General features: G+C 44.1%; 2 protein-coding genes across 2 annotated transcripts in view; one reads left to right on the forward strand and one right to left on the reverse strand.

Moving 5' to 3' along the window:
• The first annotated feature begins 10,334 nt into the window (after positions 1-10,334).
• Positions 10,335-14,392, forward strand: LOC119350326 (glycerol-3-phosphate acyltransferase RAM2-like). Its single transcript, XM_037618212.1, has 2 exons — positions 10,335-11,222; positions 13,334-14,392. Exons 1-2 carry the CDS (start codon positions 10,335-10,337, stop codon positions 14,216-14,218), a joined length of 1,773 nt encoding a protein of 590 aa, XP_037474109.1. The 3' UTR covers positions 14,219-14,392.
• An 883-nt stretch (positions 14,393-15,275) lies between these two features.
• Positions 15,276-16,809, reverse strand: part of LOC119331005 (probable prolyl 4-hydroxylase 7) — a 17,225-nt gene continuing 15,691 nt past the window's right edge. The window contains exons 4-7 of the mRNA XM_037604165.1: positions 16,510-16,567; positions 16,244-16,419; positions 16,087-16,147; positions 15,276-15,877 (exon numbers count right to left, since the gene is read on the reverse strand). Coding sequence (XP_037460062.1) covers positions 15,567-15,877; positions 16,087-16,147; positions 16,244-16,419; positions 16,510-16,567 — 606 coding nt within the window. The 3' untranslated portion in view covers positions 15,276-15,566. The remainder of the gene's footprint in view (positions 15,878-16,086; positions 16,148-16,243; positions 16,420-16,509; positions 16,568-16,809) is intronic.

Raw genomic sequence — 16,809 nt, forward strand, 5'->3', positions numbered from 1 at the left:
TACACTGCGATACAGGATAAGGTGATGGCTAGCATGTCAAAGAGCAGTTGGAAACTGTGTACAAAAAAACCAAAATGTACTCGATGAACCCGCTGGAGATGCAGGTGCGGGGGCTATACACACATAACTTGTTTTGCAAGTTCCAGGTGGAGATGAAGGTGAAATCAGCATACAGATGCGACGCATTGGATGATGGTACTTTCAAGGTTAGCTCAGTGCGGGGGATAATACCAAAATATGGAGATAGGGACTACCATGTGCAAGCAAACATGGTTGAAGAGACATACTCGTGTAGTTGCTGCAAGTTTGATCGTGACGGGCTACTGTGCGCGCACGTACTACGAGTTATGGACCAAATTGAGGTATACGAGATACCTGAAAAGTACATCCTAAAGAGGTGGACCTGGGATCCAGAGGAGGATCTTATTCAACCTTATTTCGAACAGCCGTCAGTTAAGAAGTTGATGCCAGAGGAGGGGAAAAGCATCATGAGATACACGTCAATTCTTAAAGAATTTAAGGTATCGGCCAAAGACGCTTGCCTAACAGATGACGGGACCAGATTGGCAAGAAAACACCTGTATAATTTCAAGGAGGAGCTTGAAATACTGAAGAACAATTAACTTAAAAAAGCAAGAAAGGAAAAGGAAGAAGCAAAAGGATCGTTTCAAGGACAGCCGGATCCCTGCTCGATACCTGTGGGGTGGATGAATGAAGACAACCTTGTCACACATCACCAAAACGCCCCCGATGCAAGACATCCGGAGAACCCAGCCACACAGCAAACAAGTGCCACTAATGTGAATTGACAGGAGAACACCGCCACACAACAAGAAAGTGCTACTAATGTGCAGCGACAGGGTAACCCTGCCACACAGCAAGAAAGTGTGCGGATGACGATACATGCTAGCAAAAACAATCATGCTTTTGTCATCCAGCCCCCACATCCTGATGCGGCTTCGTCCTCAAACACAAAGTTGATACTAGACCCTCCCAATACTACAAGGAAGGGGCGACCAAAGTCAAAAAGAAAGCAATCAGGTTTTGAGATTACAAAACCAAAGACAAAAAGGAAATGTGGTGTGTGCGGGAGTCTGGAACATGACAAACGCACATGCAAATCTCCCCTAGCAAGATAAATGAAGAAGGTGCTATTAAAATGGAAGATGGTGGCTGCATTTTTTTCATGGACCATAATGTGCAAGCTACAAGCCCCATAACATTCCAGTTATTAGCATTGTATCGTAGATTTTATCATGGCTTTGTAATGCAAACAAGTGTATCTTTATAATTTAAGCAAGCTATCAGTACCCTATTATGCCAGTTACCAGCAAATGTTTGATGGGATTGACATGGATTTGTAAATCCAAAATTTTTATATCTTAACCAAGCTATCAGTACACTATTATGCTAGTTACCAGCAATGTATGATGGAATTGACATGGATTTGTAAAAGCCAATATTTTTATATCTACATTTTTTGAAGGCTACCAGCACTGCATTGTATTACTTATGAACAAAAAATTAGTCCTGCTTGCACTTCTAAAAATTGCTTATGAACAAATTATAATCACAGTAGTGAATTATATCATATAGTCAGTGACTTTGGACTGTGTATACTATAGTAAAACAGCATGTCAACACTTTGCTCCATGGCATTGTCATGACAGATTCATATAAAAAAGTTATCATCACAGTTTGGTAGAAGTTATCACACGGTAGTAAAAAAAATATCACCTCATCACCCGTTGTCGAACAGATGATAGCGCCACTGTTTGCATTTGTTTTGATAATGATCTAACCACCTCAATGTCATAATTTTCCAGAGAGCTGGAATTTGTTCATGAGTTAAGGCTGGAACATTTTTGCCATCCCACACCTCAAGGTACGTGCAGGCGAAAAATCCACAATCAATGCTGAAACATTTGTGATGAAAAAAACAACACAAAATCAGTTTAATTGGAGTTTCGGACCGGGTCAAATAAATAGGGATGAGAAACATGTAGTTGGGATGTTAAAAAGAGACTGAGTAATCCACAACTAACCCATTATCCTGTTTCAACACATCAATGTACACAAGTTCATAGTCCTCGATCTGCTTATGTGAGTCCTTGTAATTTATCAACCAGGACTTCTTTATTGCGTTCATGTATCTTGTCGCATGCTCGAGAAGAGAAGGACTATCTTGGTCACGCAATGAATCTAGAACTTCAAACCGCTTCACCCTAAGATTTAGTGACAACACATACCAATGCCCGTCATCTGGACCGCGGCCCAACTTTTGCAAAGCAGGGAATAGCAGTTGCAAAAAATTAAAAGGCAGTAACCATAGAAGTAGTTGGAAAAGAAACAAAATTACCAAGATAAGAAATGGTCATGAAATTCACATGGGAGGCAACTAGGAAAAGAAGTTATCAGGGCAGAAAGGTCAAAAGTTACCAGTGTGCATGAAATAGGTTACCATGACATGAAGAACAAACAATATCCGCAAATAACAGGAAGTTACATGATATTAACAGGAAGTTGCCAAGACACTAACTGTACAGTTACCAGATCCAGCAAACATAACATACCTGATCCTGGTGACTAAGAATGTAAAACTTGTCCCGTCGAAAATACTTCAGTAAACACTTGGATTTGAAGTCTCCTATCAACAGATACACAGAGAGCAGCCAAGGGAAGATGAGCCTGTTTGGCGTTTCCTTATACTGGAGAACGCGAACATGTAACTCGGCAATGCTGGTTGATAGTTGCCCAACTCCCTTCACACAATTGGCAAGCTCACCAAGGGTGACCCACCTACCATCAATGTCGATGACCCTAACACTACAAAAAAAAAAGATTTAAAAAATACATTTCAAAAAATGGCGCACAAATAATGATTTGTGTTAAGAAAGATGAGAAAAAGGATGGAAACATACTCTTTAATCTTAGAGTTAGAATCAGTAGTATGCTTGATAACTTCATTGTAAACATACTCTTCCTCCTCGCTCGGTGTGAGGGCGGCAAAAGGCGGGAGAAGGTATTTGGACGGGTGGGTGACCCTAATTTCCGAATAAAGGATTTAGGGTTTGAACTGCGTACTAAATGCTCTGCGCGAGGTGGTAACTCTGGTGTAACAAATGTTGGACTTTGAGGGTTGTCTGGTAGAAACAGAAAAAATAGAAAACCATGAATTATCATCAGATGGGAGAAAGAATTATCAAGTGATGGGTCAAAACATATCAACTGCCACATGTTTCGATTATCAAGTGTGGTCCATAATTGAAAAACAAAGAAAGTGGTTTGTGCAAGGGTTGCAATGTTCATGGAGCGGGAAAAATCACCTATTTGAACATTAGATTTCCCTTTTAATGCTGGATTGCCATGTTCAAATTCTTCCCACCACATGAGAACCTCATCATCGTCAATCTCAACATCATACACTTGCACACGACCAGCTTCCGGTGTTACTTAAATAAAAAAAGAGCAATGAGGACATGAACAGTAGTGATAAACAACATAAATTGTTGCAAAAAAACAGGTATTAAAAATTGAGACAAGATACAAAAAGTTATCAGGAACACAATATAGAAGATACCAGGTAATGTGAATGTGGATTACCAGCACACATGTATGGGCCTTTTAAGGAAAAAATTAGATAACACTGGTGCATAACGAGGAACAGCTGTGATATAAACAAATCATCATAACATGTAAAAAAGAAGACCAAAAAGAATTGTATAGCCCAGAATTGGTAAAGAATGCATATGTGGCTGGAGTTATGGTGTCAATGGATCGTAAATTGACAGGATTTGAACATTTGAGTTACCAAGATATGTCATATAGAGTTATCAGGGTGATTAAAAATTGAGGGAATAATAAAAAAGTTCAGATGAATAACTACGAGTGCAGTATTGTTTTGTAAGCATGACAATGAATTAAGGAAAATAAATAAGCAATGATAGGAGATGTACGTATCACGCGCTTACTAAAAGTTAGTAACGGATAACATCGGCTTTCAAAACTGACAAAGTTACCAGGGGGGGAGGATGGAGTTATCGTCTATGCTAGCATCGTACAAAATATTGTAGCGGACACAACAAAAATATATATTACGGGTATTGAAAGCACATATGTTCATTTACATCACACAAAGCATAGAAGTAGTATTACATTCATCCATACACACGGAATGATAGAAAGTTCCAAACACATAAATAAAAAGAGCACATCAAGGCACAAAACAATACGATGAACACTGACATATCTCAATCCATCACTCTCGCGGTATAAAAGCGAAGACACAAAGTCTTCACTTACCAGGGTTGTTGGGTGGCAGAGCCCAAGCAACCGGTTGAGCCTTGGTAACTTTCATCACTGCCTTGCCCTTCAAGTCAGCATCAACGGGAGCTGCGAGCCCTAGAATGGCGTCAGGGCCAGTAGCTGGTGCTGCAGGTGGTACTTGAACAGATGGCGCCGCCACAGGTGCTTCTGGTGCTGCAGGTGGTACTTGAGCAGATGGCGCCGCTGCAGGTCCTTCTGGTGCTGCAGGTGGTACTTGAGCAGATGGCGCCACCGCAGGTGCTTCTGGTGCTGCAGGTGGTACTTGAGCCAACGTTGGTGCAGCTTGAGCCGTTGCAGTTGCTTCAGTAGATGGTGACACTTGTGGACTCGCACCAAAGATGGCATCTAGCCCAAGAGAGCAGCTGGGTGGCGTAAAATTACCATCGTAGTCTCCAGCTCCAGGGGTGCTCAACTCCAATGCAGGGTCAGCTACTGCTTCAAAACATCACAAGTAACACACAAATAAGGAAAAAATGCATCAGGAAAACATGTAGATGACATTGTATTTGTTAGTGCCAGAAACATTATCTTGAGTTATCATGGATTAAACAGACAAGTTATCAACATAAGAAAATTAAGTTACCAACCTGTGACAACAGGATTATCGGCATCATTCTCTTGACCTCCAGCTGTAGCCGTATCAATAGGCATATTGACTCTGGTACTTCCCACAACTTTCTCAGCTACAGCGGAAAAAGATTAAACACATCGTCAACAAAAAACATCATAAAAATACAAGAAACAAAAAACAAATGTGATGGCGAACAGAACTACCTTCACTTCCATCATGCACTATATTCGGGACGACTTCATTTTTACATTCAACAGCCACAGCCATGCTGGCGATATCTTCAACAGCAGCAGTAACAGTTGCCGCTGCAGCTAGGTGAAAAACAGCGTCATTAGAAACACTAGCTGATGTCACTGCAACAGCATCAGATGCGCCCTCGCTAGATGTTGCTGCTTTTTCAGATGGAGATGTTGTCGTGGGAGATTCATCAAGATGGATAACTTCTGTTGTCTCCAATGACGTTGTCTGCGACAATGTTGCCCTTAATCGTGGAGAGGATCTGGTCTTGGCGAATTTCACCTTTTTCACAGCAGTTTTATCTTTTGAACGACTGAAAAAATCGGTACACAAGGGTAGTAGTGAGATTACACATGTTGTTAAACCTAAGTTACCACATGCTTCAATCAAAAAAGTATGTCACATACTTCAGGTATAAGTAGCATCCAGGGAAAAAATTACAGAGTTATCAAGGACTAGAAATATAAAGTTATCAAATGATATGAACAAAAAAACCAACAATTATTTTTGAATAACTGCAAACTAGAAAGGTATGTGAACACCTTTTTCCTGGTACACTTGGAGAACCCTTAGCAGCAACAACTTGTTTCATAGGTGCACTGAATGAAAAAAATAACCAAATGTTACAAGCACATACAACTATCAAGATTGGTAACTCTAAATTACCAGGGGGGCAAAGTTGAGTTATCAATGTTCATCAAAATGAGTTATCAGACAACAAGAACAAAATAACTACTGAACATAAACGAAAGTAACAATTTGAATACCTTTTCACTGGTGCAATCCCTGAATCCTTAGCAGTAACAGATTGTTTGTCGGGGGCCCTGCAGATGAAAAATGAGCAAGTTGATCACCAGCCTGAAATTACCCAAACTACCTTACTCAAACAACTGTATTTACCATGTTGTTTCAGGCACATAATTGATAAAAAGGACATTGGAAATAATAATTCACCTGCGTGGGGCCTCCTTCCGCACGGTGGACAGTGGGACGGAGACACCAGTTCCCTTTTCAGCCACACGTATACCAAGCTCCTGGACCACAACTTTCTTCACAGCTAAATGAATCTCAGATGCTGACAGTGCAATTGGTGAAGACGGCCTTTGCGATGGGCTGGCAGGCACAACTGGTGAAGTTGGACGGGGGGGTGATGGCACAGTTGGTGAAGCTGAATGGGGGGGTGATGGTAGCCTCAGTTTCTTGTGCCTCTGGTAAGCCAAATTTTTCAAAAGCTGAGCACCGCACCGCTTGACAGAAGAGTCAGTGGTCGCCTCAGCTTGCGTGTCTGTCAGACCTTGCTGGCTAAGCCCTCCATCACCTGATTCGATGGATGCTGCATGAGATGTTCCGGTGAGTAAGATCTGAGACTCAATGAGGTTATCATCAACAGGGCGGACAGGGGTGTCTTCAACATCTGGTCCTGTGCCATCATGGGCTTTGACAGTTGCACCATCTAGATGTGTTGTGTCATCATCAGCTGGACCGCTGCCATGTCTACATCCACGGTACCACTGCCTGAAGCAACAAAAGGATCTTTACGGCGACGACGAACAACTCGATAGTCATCATCATCATCGGAGTCAGCGTCAGAATCAGAATCATTGCCTCCGTGATACTCGTCATCGATGTCAGAATCTTCAGCCACATTCTTTCCAGCACTTTCTAGCCGCCTGCCTTGCGATGACCGCGTAGTCCTTGACGTCGTACGGGTGGCAGAGGAGATAACGTTCAATCCAGCGTCTAGATGACGGGATGCATGTGAATGGCCCTCATCATCTAAAGCGGTGAATGATTCCACAAGATTGCCTAGGATGCCAGCCATGGCGGACGTGAGTCGAGCGACTATCTGAGTTGATTTGGCAAATTTCTGTTCAACATAAAAAAAATGCAAAACAAATGGAAATAACTAGTAAGTCATCACCAAAATGCAACAAAAGATATCATGAATTAACAAAAAAAGCACACACAAAAAGAACAGTCAGTAAACAAATGTGTGGTGTCGTTGAAGTAGACAAATGAATGTATTCATGATTTAGCAAACATTCAGTCACCATGAAAATGAAGATCAATGTATGAGAAAGCTAAAACAGCACAGTTAGATATTAGCAAAAAAAAACTTAAGTTATCTAAGAATCATCATAATAAATGCAACCAAAGTTATCATGATATCAAGTTATCACAGGAATGCTACAAAGTTATCAAGGCATTGCACTAAGAATTATCACATGGTTGCATCATAATTATTATCTTCTATAAAGGATATGCCACAATGGAAATCATCCAAATTAGTAAAGAGTGTCAAGTTGGCATCAAAAGAGGGTAACCACAATGAGTGCAAAAAATAATTTATCAGCCAATGAAAGAACATAAAATAGCAAAAAAAAATCAAGAAAGTAGGTTACATGCTCACCTCTTCACTGCAGCTTGGGGCAGTATGAACACGCATAAACTTGTCAAGACCTTCCAGACCACCAAACAGACAGAAATTCATGCCAAACTCAGGCTTCAACTGGAAAAAAATGTAGCGACATGACAGATAAGTAACAACAAAAAACAATGAAAATAAAATGCAGTTGCAAAGCAGGCTGTGAACTGAAAAACATAGATATATATTACCGGTAGTTTCCCGAAAGAAACTTTGTCAACCTGAACATCCTTGTTGAGGACAAGAGATATCAGCTTCTTTGTCCATACATTGATGGGAAAAGGACCATCAGGCAATTCGATGCCAAGTCCAGAAAGATCAGTCGCATGAATGTACAATAGCTGATAAGAAAAACACAAGCGCCATGGTAAACACTTACAAAAATCAAACACAAAATGACAAAGAAAATGACAAATGACAAAAGAGAAGGTAAGAGGAAAGCATGGTCACTTACATTGTAGAAGAGAAGGCAACCCCTGGTAGGCTTGCGTTTCAACAGCGCCTTGTGCAGTTCATCAACAATAAATTTGGACCAATTGAGATTTTTAACACCATTGATGTCACGCTGCAAGTTAAAAAACAGAAAGAAACTGAAGTTCACCGAATGCACCACAAAAAAAATAAAAGTTACCACACTGACATATAGTAAAGTTATCAGGCACACAAAAAAGAAAATGACATATTTACAAAAAACTTACCAGCACAGCATACCAACGGGGGCTAACTTTGTTGGAGGTGGTCGGGGCAATGACTGTATTCCTTGCAAGTAGAAGCCACATACGCTTGAAAGTGTCATCAGAATTTTCAGAACCCTTTATGAGATCAACAAGATCAGTCATTTTAGGGGCATATCCGAGCTCGCCAAACAACTCAAGCCCTAACTCAATATCAGCTTCAGATGGGAGGTTGTAAGGGACATCATTCCCTCCACGCGGCACGCCCATAACACGATGCACGTATTCCTCATTGACTGGAAGCCTGCCTCGGCCTGGTACGACCACCTCACGCGAATTGGGGTCGTAGAGATCAGCAAGCCACACACTGATATTGTTGAATAGATGGTCACATTGGATATTCCGAAGGCTAGTTAAATCCATATCATCAATGGCACCCTTCCTGTCATCATTCATGTCCTTGCATGCTAGAAGAAGCGAACTGGGTGAGGCTCTGTTCCGCGGAGGAGGGCGTTTCGCCTTTTTCGAAGGAACCTCATCGATTCCATCACCATCTCCTTTACGCTTCCTCGGCATTGTCTCCCTGACACGTAGGGAAAAAAAGCAAAGCGAATGAAACCATTAGATGACTTTGAAAAACTGATATCACAATAAACTGTAACATTTATAAAACCGGTGTTTGACAAAGCAATAATACAGCTGATAAAAGGAAACAAGCAAACTGCAATTGGTCCATCGCACATGCTAAAAAAAAGTAAAACAGATAGCACAGGTATATAAAAAGCATGTGTGACTGATGAGGCACAATGCAATTGGTAAGTTACAACCAAATTACTAGTGATAAGAAATAGCATTCACACATGCTCATTAATAACCCAACCAAAACAAATGAATGAGAAATCAACGTTGTGCTGCATATAGTTAGTCTAGAAAAAACTTCTCGTAACTACGGTAAGATGACAGTGGTAAGTGTAAAACCATCACCATGATAATTCAACCATTACAAGACAACACTGATAAATAATAGAGTTTAAGCATCTGGTAATTTGAGTGCAATATCGTTGGCAAGTTCAGTATACACATCATGATAATTGAACAGAACAAGACATAACAAGCAAATCAAGCATTGTAAACAAGCTAATTGGAGCACCACAAAAGCCTAATCAATAGACACACCGCATCAAACAAAACCAACATAAAACAACATTATGTGAAAAAACTTAGGCTTGCTTTTTAAATCCTCAGCCACTGATGCACAACTTGAAATCCATAAACACCAAACATTATTGGATGTCCTAAACAACCACATCCACAACAGTAACACCATAACAAAATCCCTATTAGAACCGACCACACTTACCACCACTAAGACCTATCCACACCCACGATTACCACAAAATTAAACCAGATGTCTGAACCATATTCAACTAAACTTAGAAGGCGACATAACCTAACCTAATAGCAACAACAACGGTCAGAATCAAAGAGTCCGAGCACCAAAAATCAACGGCGAAGCATGGAGGCGGAGCGACAGGAAATACAGAGCGGGGCGGGTGGATGGGTGGGGGAATGGGGGATGCGCTGCTCAACGTCGACTCAGAAACTAGAAGTCGGCCTTAATCTAACCTAATGGGAACAACAAACTACCAGATTCGAAGGCTCCAACCTAAATCAATGGCGGACTGGCGGCGGAGCAAAAAGAGGAAGGAAACAGGGGTGGGGAATGCGTTCTTCACCGCGGATTCAGACGCCGTCCGCCGCGAACCGGAACGCGCCACCACCAGCAACCGTCGAGGGGGAGGGGAGCGAGAGGAGATTCGAATGAAAACGCCCGAAGCAGAGGAGGAAGAAGTAGTGCGGGCGAACAGGGAGAGGGGGCGAGTGGGGATCGTGGCATTGGACGATATGGGCGGTTTCGAGTGGCCCCACTAGTCAGCGACAGAGAGCGAGCGTAACGGCTACCGCCACCCGCGTTGCGCGCACCAGGGACGACGCGGGCCGTTGGATGCGGATCGAACGGCTATCGAGTCGTGCGGATTTGTAGCAAACCATCAGTCGACTGGTGGATAGATTTATCGTAAACATATATATACATATTATAATGTACCACAATACCCCTACCGCTCACCAACTAACCGTATATTTCACCACCACGAACAGAGCACAATCGCCCCCCTCGCGGCACTATATAAATTCAGGCGTGCCCGCGCACAGAAGCAGGCTCGACTCAACCCAAAAGCACAGAGCTAGACTAGCGCAGCGGCTCGAACTCGTGGAAGCAAGCGCAGCTCACAGGCACTACCCAGCTCCGAGGCGAGGTGAGGCGAGGAGAACCAAGATGGAGTCATTGCTGGCAGCTGCGGCTGCCGGCGTGGAGCCGTTCCCGTCGGTGGACAAATGCGACGCGTCGGGGCGCGGCTCGCACGCCGTGGCAGCCGACCTCGACGGGACGCTGCTGCGGTCTCGCAGCCCGTTCCCCTACTACGCGCTGGTGGCGTTCGAGACCGGTGGGTGGCCACGGCTCCTGCTCCTGCTTCTCCTCGCGCCGTTAGCCACCCTGCTGGGGATCGCCGCATCGGAGGCTGCGGCTGTCCGAGTGCTCGTTTTCGCGGCCACGGCGGGAGCGCGGGTGTCGTCGATCGAGTCCGCAGCGCAGGCCGTGCTGCCGCGGTTCTACGCCGCGGACGTGCACCCGGGCGCGTGGCGGGTGTTCTCGGCGTGTTCCAGGCGCCGCGTCGTTCTCACCTCCACGCCGCGGATCATGGCGGAGCCGTTCCTGAGGGAGTGCCTCGGAGCCGACGCCGTGGCAGGCACCGAGCTCGCCACGTGGCGCGGCCGCGCCACTGGGATGGTGCACACGCGCCGAGGTGTGCTCGTCGGGCGACGCAAGGCCGAGGCGCTGCATGAGATATTTGGCGAGGATGGCGACGTGCCGGATGTCGGCCTCGGCGACCGCCGGTCCGATTACCCCTTCATGTGCCAATGCAAGGTTAGCCCCTAGCTGGTAATTATCTCTTAATTACTCCTTCCATAGTGTAATTCTTCGTAGCATCCCCACTAGTATCAGAATCAACTTTGGATGGTTTACCATGCAAGGAGTAGTTTTTATTTTAGTGGACGTACATGTACTGTACAGTACGTTCACTGCCTAAGTGGTTAATTAATGTTTGAGAAAAATTCCACAATACAAATTCGTTGCCGCGTTTGAAACAGAGTTGCAATTTAAGGCGCAGATGGCACATATATTGGCGCCATGCCTGCGTCGCTGCCATACTAAAGTGCGAAGCGAGTCCATGCTGTACGCATCACGCATGTGTAGTAGGGGTATACGGTGTCAGGCTCAGCTCTATTATATGCATGTGCAATATTAATTTCTAGAGTGTTGGTACAAAATGGCCCACACTGCCGTACGTACTACTTCTTGTTTTGCTTGCTGCATAACAAAGTGGCCCAAAAGTTTAAAAATTACTGCCTTCCAATCACCGTAAAACTACTCATTCTTGATCACACCGTGCCAAATGCGTAGTGGAAAAAAAAAATCTCTCGAGCGTGGATTAAGGTAAGGTAATCATTGGTCTACTCTCTCCGTTTCTAGAAGTAAGTCTTTGTAAAAATTTCACTATAAACCGCATACGGATGTATATAGTTGTATTTTAAGTTTAAATTCATTCAATTTGTTCCGTATGTAGTCTATCCGATGGAATCTCTACAAAGACTTATATTTAGGAACGGATGGAGTACAACTGAGCCAACTACTCCCTCCGTCCAGGTTTATTAGGCCTAAAGACAACTTCTTTTAGATCAAGACACATAGTAATTTGCTCACATTAATTCTTCCATTCCACTCCCAATGCACTCTTTCACATGCATGCAACCAATGAAAAAGCACGCATGAAGTGTATTAATTTTCTAGCCATGACACCAACAACGATGACTTTTAATGCAACCAATGAAATGGTTGCATGCATGCACCTTTCCAAAACGGGGCCTTATAAAAGGAGACATGCTTGTGATGCTGAGAGGCCTAAACCCGGACGGAGGTAGTATCCCTATTGTTTGTTTCAATAAAAAAGAACATCCCTATTCTGCATCTGTTAGTCCTCGGCGCGTGTGCACCATCCCAAGATTAGTTACTTACCAACTATCCCTATTGTGCACTAACAGATGCACTAAGATTACACGCAAACAGTATGGTTGGTTGGATCACATCTTGCCTCCCATGCCCGCTGTTATGAGCGTGCTGGTGAAGGACCCGACACGGCCTTGCTTGCCCCTACCTACGCGCTACGCAACATTGATTGATTAAAGAAAAGCTCCGGCAGCATCAATTTTTTTTTGTATTTTGAAACGGAGGCAAAAGACCGGCAGCATCAATTACATTTACACGGCCAGCGTACCTGGTAGGTTGGTAGGTAAGTCCGTAAGTGGTGGTTTCAATTTACTACTCCTGTAGTACCAGTAACTTTATTGTTCAAAAAATAAAAGATAGAAGAAAATTAAAGATTGTACGTGCTTCCTCCGTTTCATAATATAAAAACACTTTTTATACTAGTGTAATGTTAAGAACGTTTTTATATTATTGGGACAGAAGGAGCAGTATACAAGATAGCAAGAACAAAGATACAGTTAGGACACTCATACGGTCAGCGCTTGGTGCACCTAGTTGGATAGAACAAAGTTAAATCTAAAGACCGGTAGATAGTGCATGCACACAGGTTACAACATCATATTTAACGGCACCATACGACACGAAATACCTTTCCTACGGGATAAGAAGAGAATATTAGTCACGAGATAGCTAGGTACTACTCACTATGATTCAAAATAAGTGTCGCACTTTTAAACTGGTTTTAGTTCAAAACTGCGACATTTATTATGAAATCAGAGGTGATACGTGTATGGTGTTTGGTGTTAAGCCAAACAAAAATAACTATACGGCCGGACAGTCATGAACCATGATGGCGTCCTAGTTGCACGTGATTAATGCATTTTAGTGCGCACTGCACGAGTATTAATTACTTAACAGTACAGTAATCTTGAGCATCTCTTTAATTGTGGAATTGATGAACATGGTGGGGGCTCTGCTCGCGTGTGTGGCAGGAAGCGTACATCGTACCGTCGGCGCCGGTGGAGGCCGTTAGCATGGACCAGCTGCGGAGGCAGGTCATCTTCCACGACGGCCGCCTGGCGCTCCGCCCGACGCCGCTGGCCGCGCTGCTGACCGTGCTGTGGTGCCCGGCGGGCTTCGTCCTCGCGTGCCTCCGCATCGCCGCGGGGGCGCTGCTACCCATGCCCTGGGTCTACTACGCCTTCTGGGCGCTCGGCGTGCGCGTCGTGGTCAAGGGCAGCCCGCCGCCGCGCGCCGGGAGCACGGCGGGCCGCACCGGGGTGCTCTTCGCCTGCTCGCACCGCACGCTGCTGGACCCCATTTTCCTCTCGGCGGCGCTCGGCCGGCCCGTGGCGGCCGTCACCTACTCACTGTCAAGGCTGTCTGAGATGCTCTCGCCGATCCGGACCGTGCGCCTGAGCCGTAACCGCGTCACCGACGCCGCCATGATCACGAGGCTCCTGCAGGAGGGCGACCTCGTCATCTGCCCCGAGGGGACGACGTCCCGAGAGCCGTTCCTGCTCCGGTTCTCGGCGCTCTTCGCGGAGCTCACCGACGAGGTGGTCCCCGTGGCGATGGAGAGCCGGATGGGCATGTTCCACGGCACCACGGCGAGGGGGTGGAAGGGGATGGACCCCTTCTACTTCTTCATGAACCCGAGCCCGGTGTACACCGTCACGTTCCTGAGCAAGCTGCCGTCGGAGCTCACCTGCAGCAGCGGCGGCAGGCCAAGCCACGAGGTGGCCAACTACATCCAGAGGCTCATCGCTGCCACGCTCTCCTACCAGTGCACCAGCCTCACCAGGAAGGACAAGTACCGGGCCCTCGCCGGCAACGACGGCATCGTGGACGTCAAGCCGGTGAACAAAGCACACTAGCTAAACGAATGTTGCTTGCCCCGTGGCTAATTCTGGTGTTTTACCATATCCATATTTAATTATTTGATTTGCTTGTGTGGATGTGCATATGCACCGGCAGTAATTATCTTCTCCTCTTTGATTATTACGTATACTCCATTTGTGATCTTCTCTGAGCATGTTACCATTGTACCAGCTGGGAGTTGAATGCAGTTTTACTACACAAACCGAGAAAAGGAATAAGTAGATGAGAAATTGGGGGACAGGAAATTATTCTTGCTCGTGTCAACATCCACCTGCAGGCTACAGCTCAGGATATATAAAAGCAAAGTTATTCGGTTTGGTAGATTCCGTCCCACTCAAGACATCTCCAACCGTTTGTATGTTAGCTTGCTGGTAAAATATGTCATGTCATCAACCAACATTTTAATATACAACATCTTCAATGGGTTCTATCTAGTTTGTCCAATAGAATGTGAGATAATAAATAAAGTGCTCTCTCATTCTACATTTCAATGGGTTCTATCTAGTTTGTCCAATAAGATATGAGATAATAAATAAAGTGCTCTCTCATTCTACATTGAAGCTTGTGCAAGGGGTGTTGGTCCATATACTCCCTCCGTTTTTTTAGTTTGCATATAAAATTTGGTCAAAGTCAAACTTTGTAAAGTTTGATCAACTCTATAAAAGAAAATATCAACATTTACAATATTAAACTTATATGGTATGAAAATTAATTTCATGGTCAACTAAAAATATCGATTTCATATTATGAATTTTGATTTTTTTTATAATAAACTTAGTCAAAGTTAACAAAGTTTGACTTTGGCAAATCTTATACAAAAACGGAGGGAGTACATGCAACCTTCCTCTCTTTCCTTATTTATTGCATGACACATCATCAAAAACAAACTTTACGACCATTGAAGATGTCCTCAGCGAACCAACAGCTCAACAAGTAAAGACCACGTCAAGATAAGATCAGATAAGATCGTTTTCTTTTCCATTTTGTGCTGCCATCTTGTTTTCTTGTCCCGCCAGAACAACATAATAACGTTGAGGTCCAAGGAGACAACACTAACCTAAGGGAACAAGATTGCTCGATCCATCGTCATTAATTTGATTGCTCGGCCAAAACGGGTAAACAAGAAAGTTCTTAGCAGCCCTAAAATAAGTTCTTTAGTGTAGTATTTTTCTTTCTCCAGCTGCAGTTTCTTGTACGAAAGACAAGATGATAGATCTTACATTTAATTCCATTCCAGGTCACACATGCTATCTATGAGCAGTCACACACACGCTGGACCCGGTACTGGGCCAATAATTTATCGATGCCGTGTGACGACGGTGGATGGGTGGATCAAGAATTAACTTACTGCGCGCAGACGTTGCAGCTCTTCCTGCAGAAGCCAGGAGCTTCCTTGGTGCCCACCATATAGTTGGGGTTCTTGGCACACTCCCCAACGGCAGCCCACTGCGAGCAGAGGACATTCTCGTCCTCGCAGCCGTCACCGGAGCCTCCCTGCTTGCCCGAGTTTTCGAAGGACCTCACATGGATCCATTTCGTGGCGGACCACTTCTGGCCTTCGATGACGGGGCAGCTCCCGTGCAAACTGTCAGGGTCTGTCGTTGCATCAGGGTGGAGGCTGAAGAACAGCAGGGCGTCACCTTTTACGGGCTTTACTGCATAGGACAACAAACAATTTAAGCTTCACAATAACGTCAATTGTCATTGCATATGGAGCCAGTAAGATATACAAAATTAAGATGCACATCGAAGAACTAAGCTCTACTGAGTATTGAAGCTATAAAAAAAAGGGGTACAGAGGTAACAATATGGTGTGCAAGGATCTCAAAAGTACTTCAGTATCTTTAGAGCCTGTCAACCGTACCTGCATATCCATTTCTAGCACACTCAGATGCCGTCTCATCCTTGTGTTGTGTTAACTTCCCCTGCAGAATATCTGAATTAGTGCATGGGATACCTAAGAAAAGTTCTTTTTTTAGGGATGCCTAAGAAAGTCAGGAAAGAAAGAGCAAGGAACTTACCTCTGCGTTAGGGAAGATGGTCTCTCCACCCTTCTCAATGTTAGACAGGTACATGAGCACTGTTGCTATTCGGTGACCACCGAGAGCTTGGTTATTTTTGTCATGGAAGAAATCATAGTGTGGCTCATACTTCTCACCATTCTTATAGTGTAATATTTGAATGGACTCGCCATTCTCTGAGCATGGAAAGAATAATTGATATAATATTACAAACTTTTGAGAAAACAGAAAAAGCAAGATGAAATGGTTAGATTAAGTCAAAGTACCCGACGGAAGGAAAGTCCAAGCAGCAATCCTCTCCTCTATCCTTGCTACTACTTCATCCTGCCAAATGATTGTTTTAGTTAAAATGTTCTTTTTGCGGGGTTAAAATATTGTTTTAGTTAAAATATGATGTTTGTTGGTGCATGTAGTGTCCCCTGGTGCTTTTTGATCATTCATAACAAACAGTTAAGGGACTAAAGTGTTTGTTATATATACACAGAGTATGTTGGCGAATAATGTTGAAGGATTTGGTCTGCCGCTTGAAAAAAAAAACTGTAGTGAAGCTTTTGTTTCTAGTTAGT

This window comes from Triticum dicoccoides, chromosome 1B, assembly GCF_002162155.2.
Source record: "Triticum dicoccoides isolate Atlit2015 ecotype Zavitan chromosome 1B, WEW_v2.0, whole genome shotgun sequence".
Lineage (NCBI taxonomy): Eukaryota > Viridiplantae > Streptophyta > Magnoliopsida > Poales > Poaceae > Triticum > Triticum dicoccoides.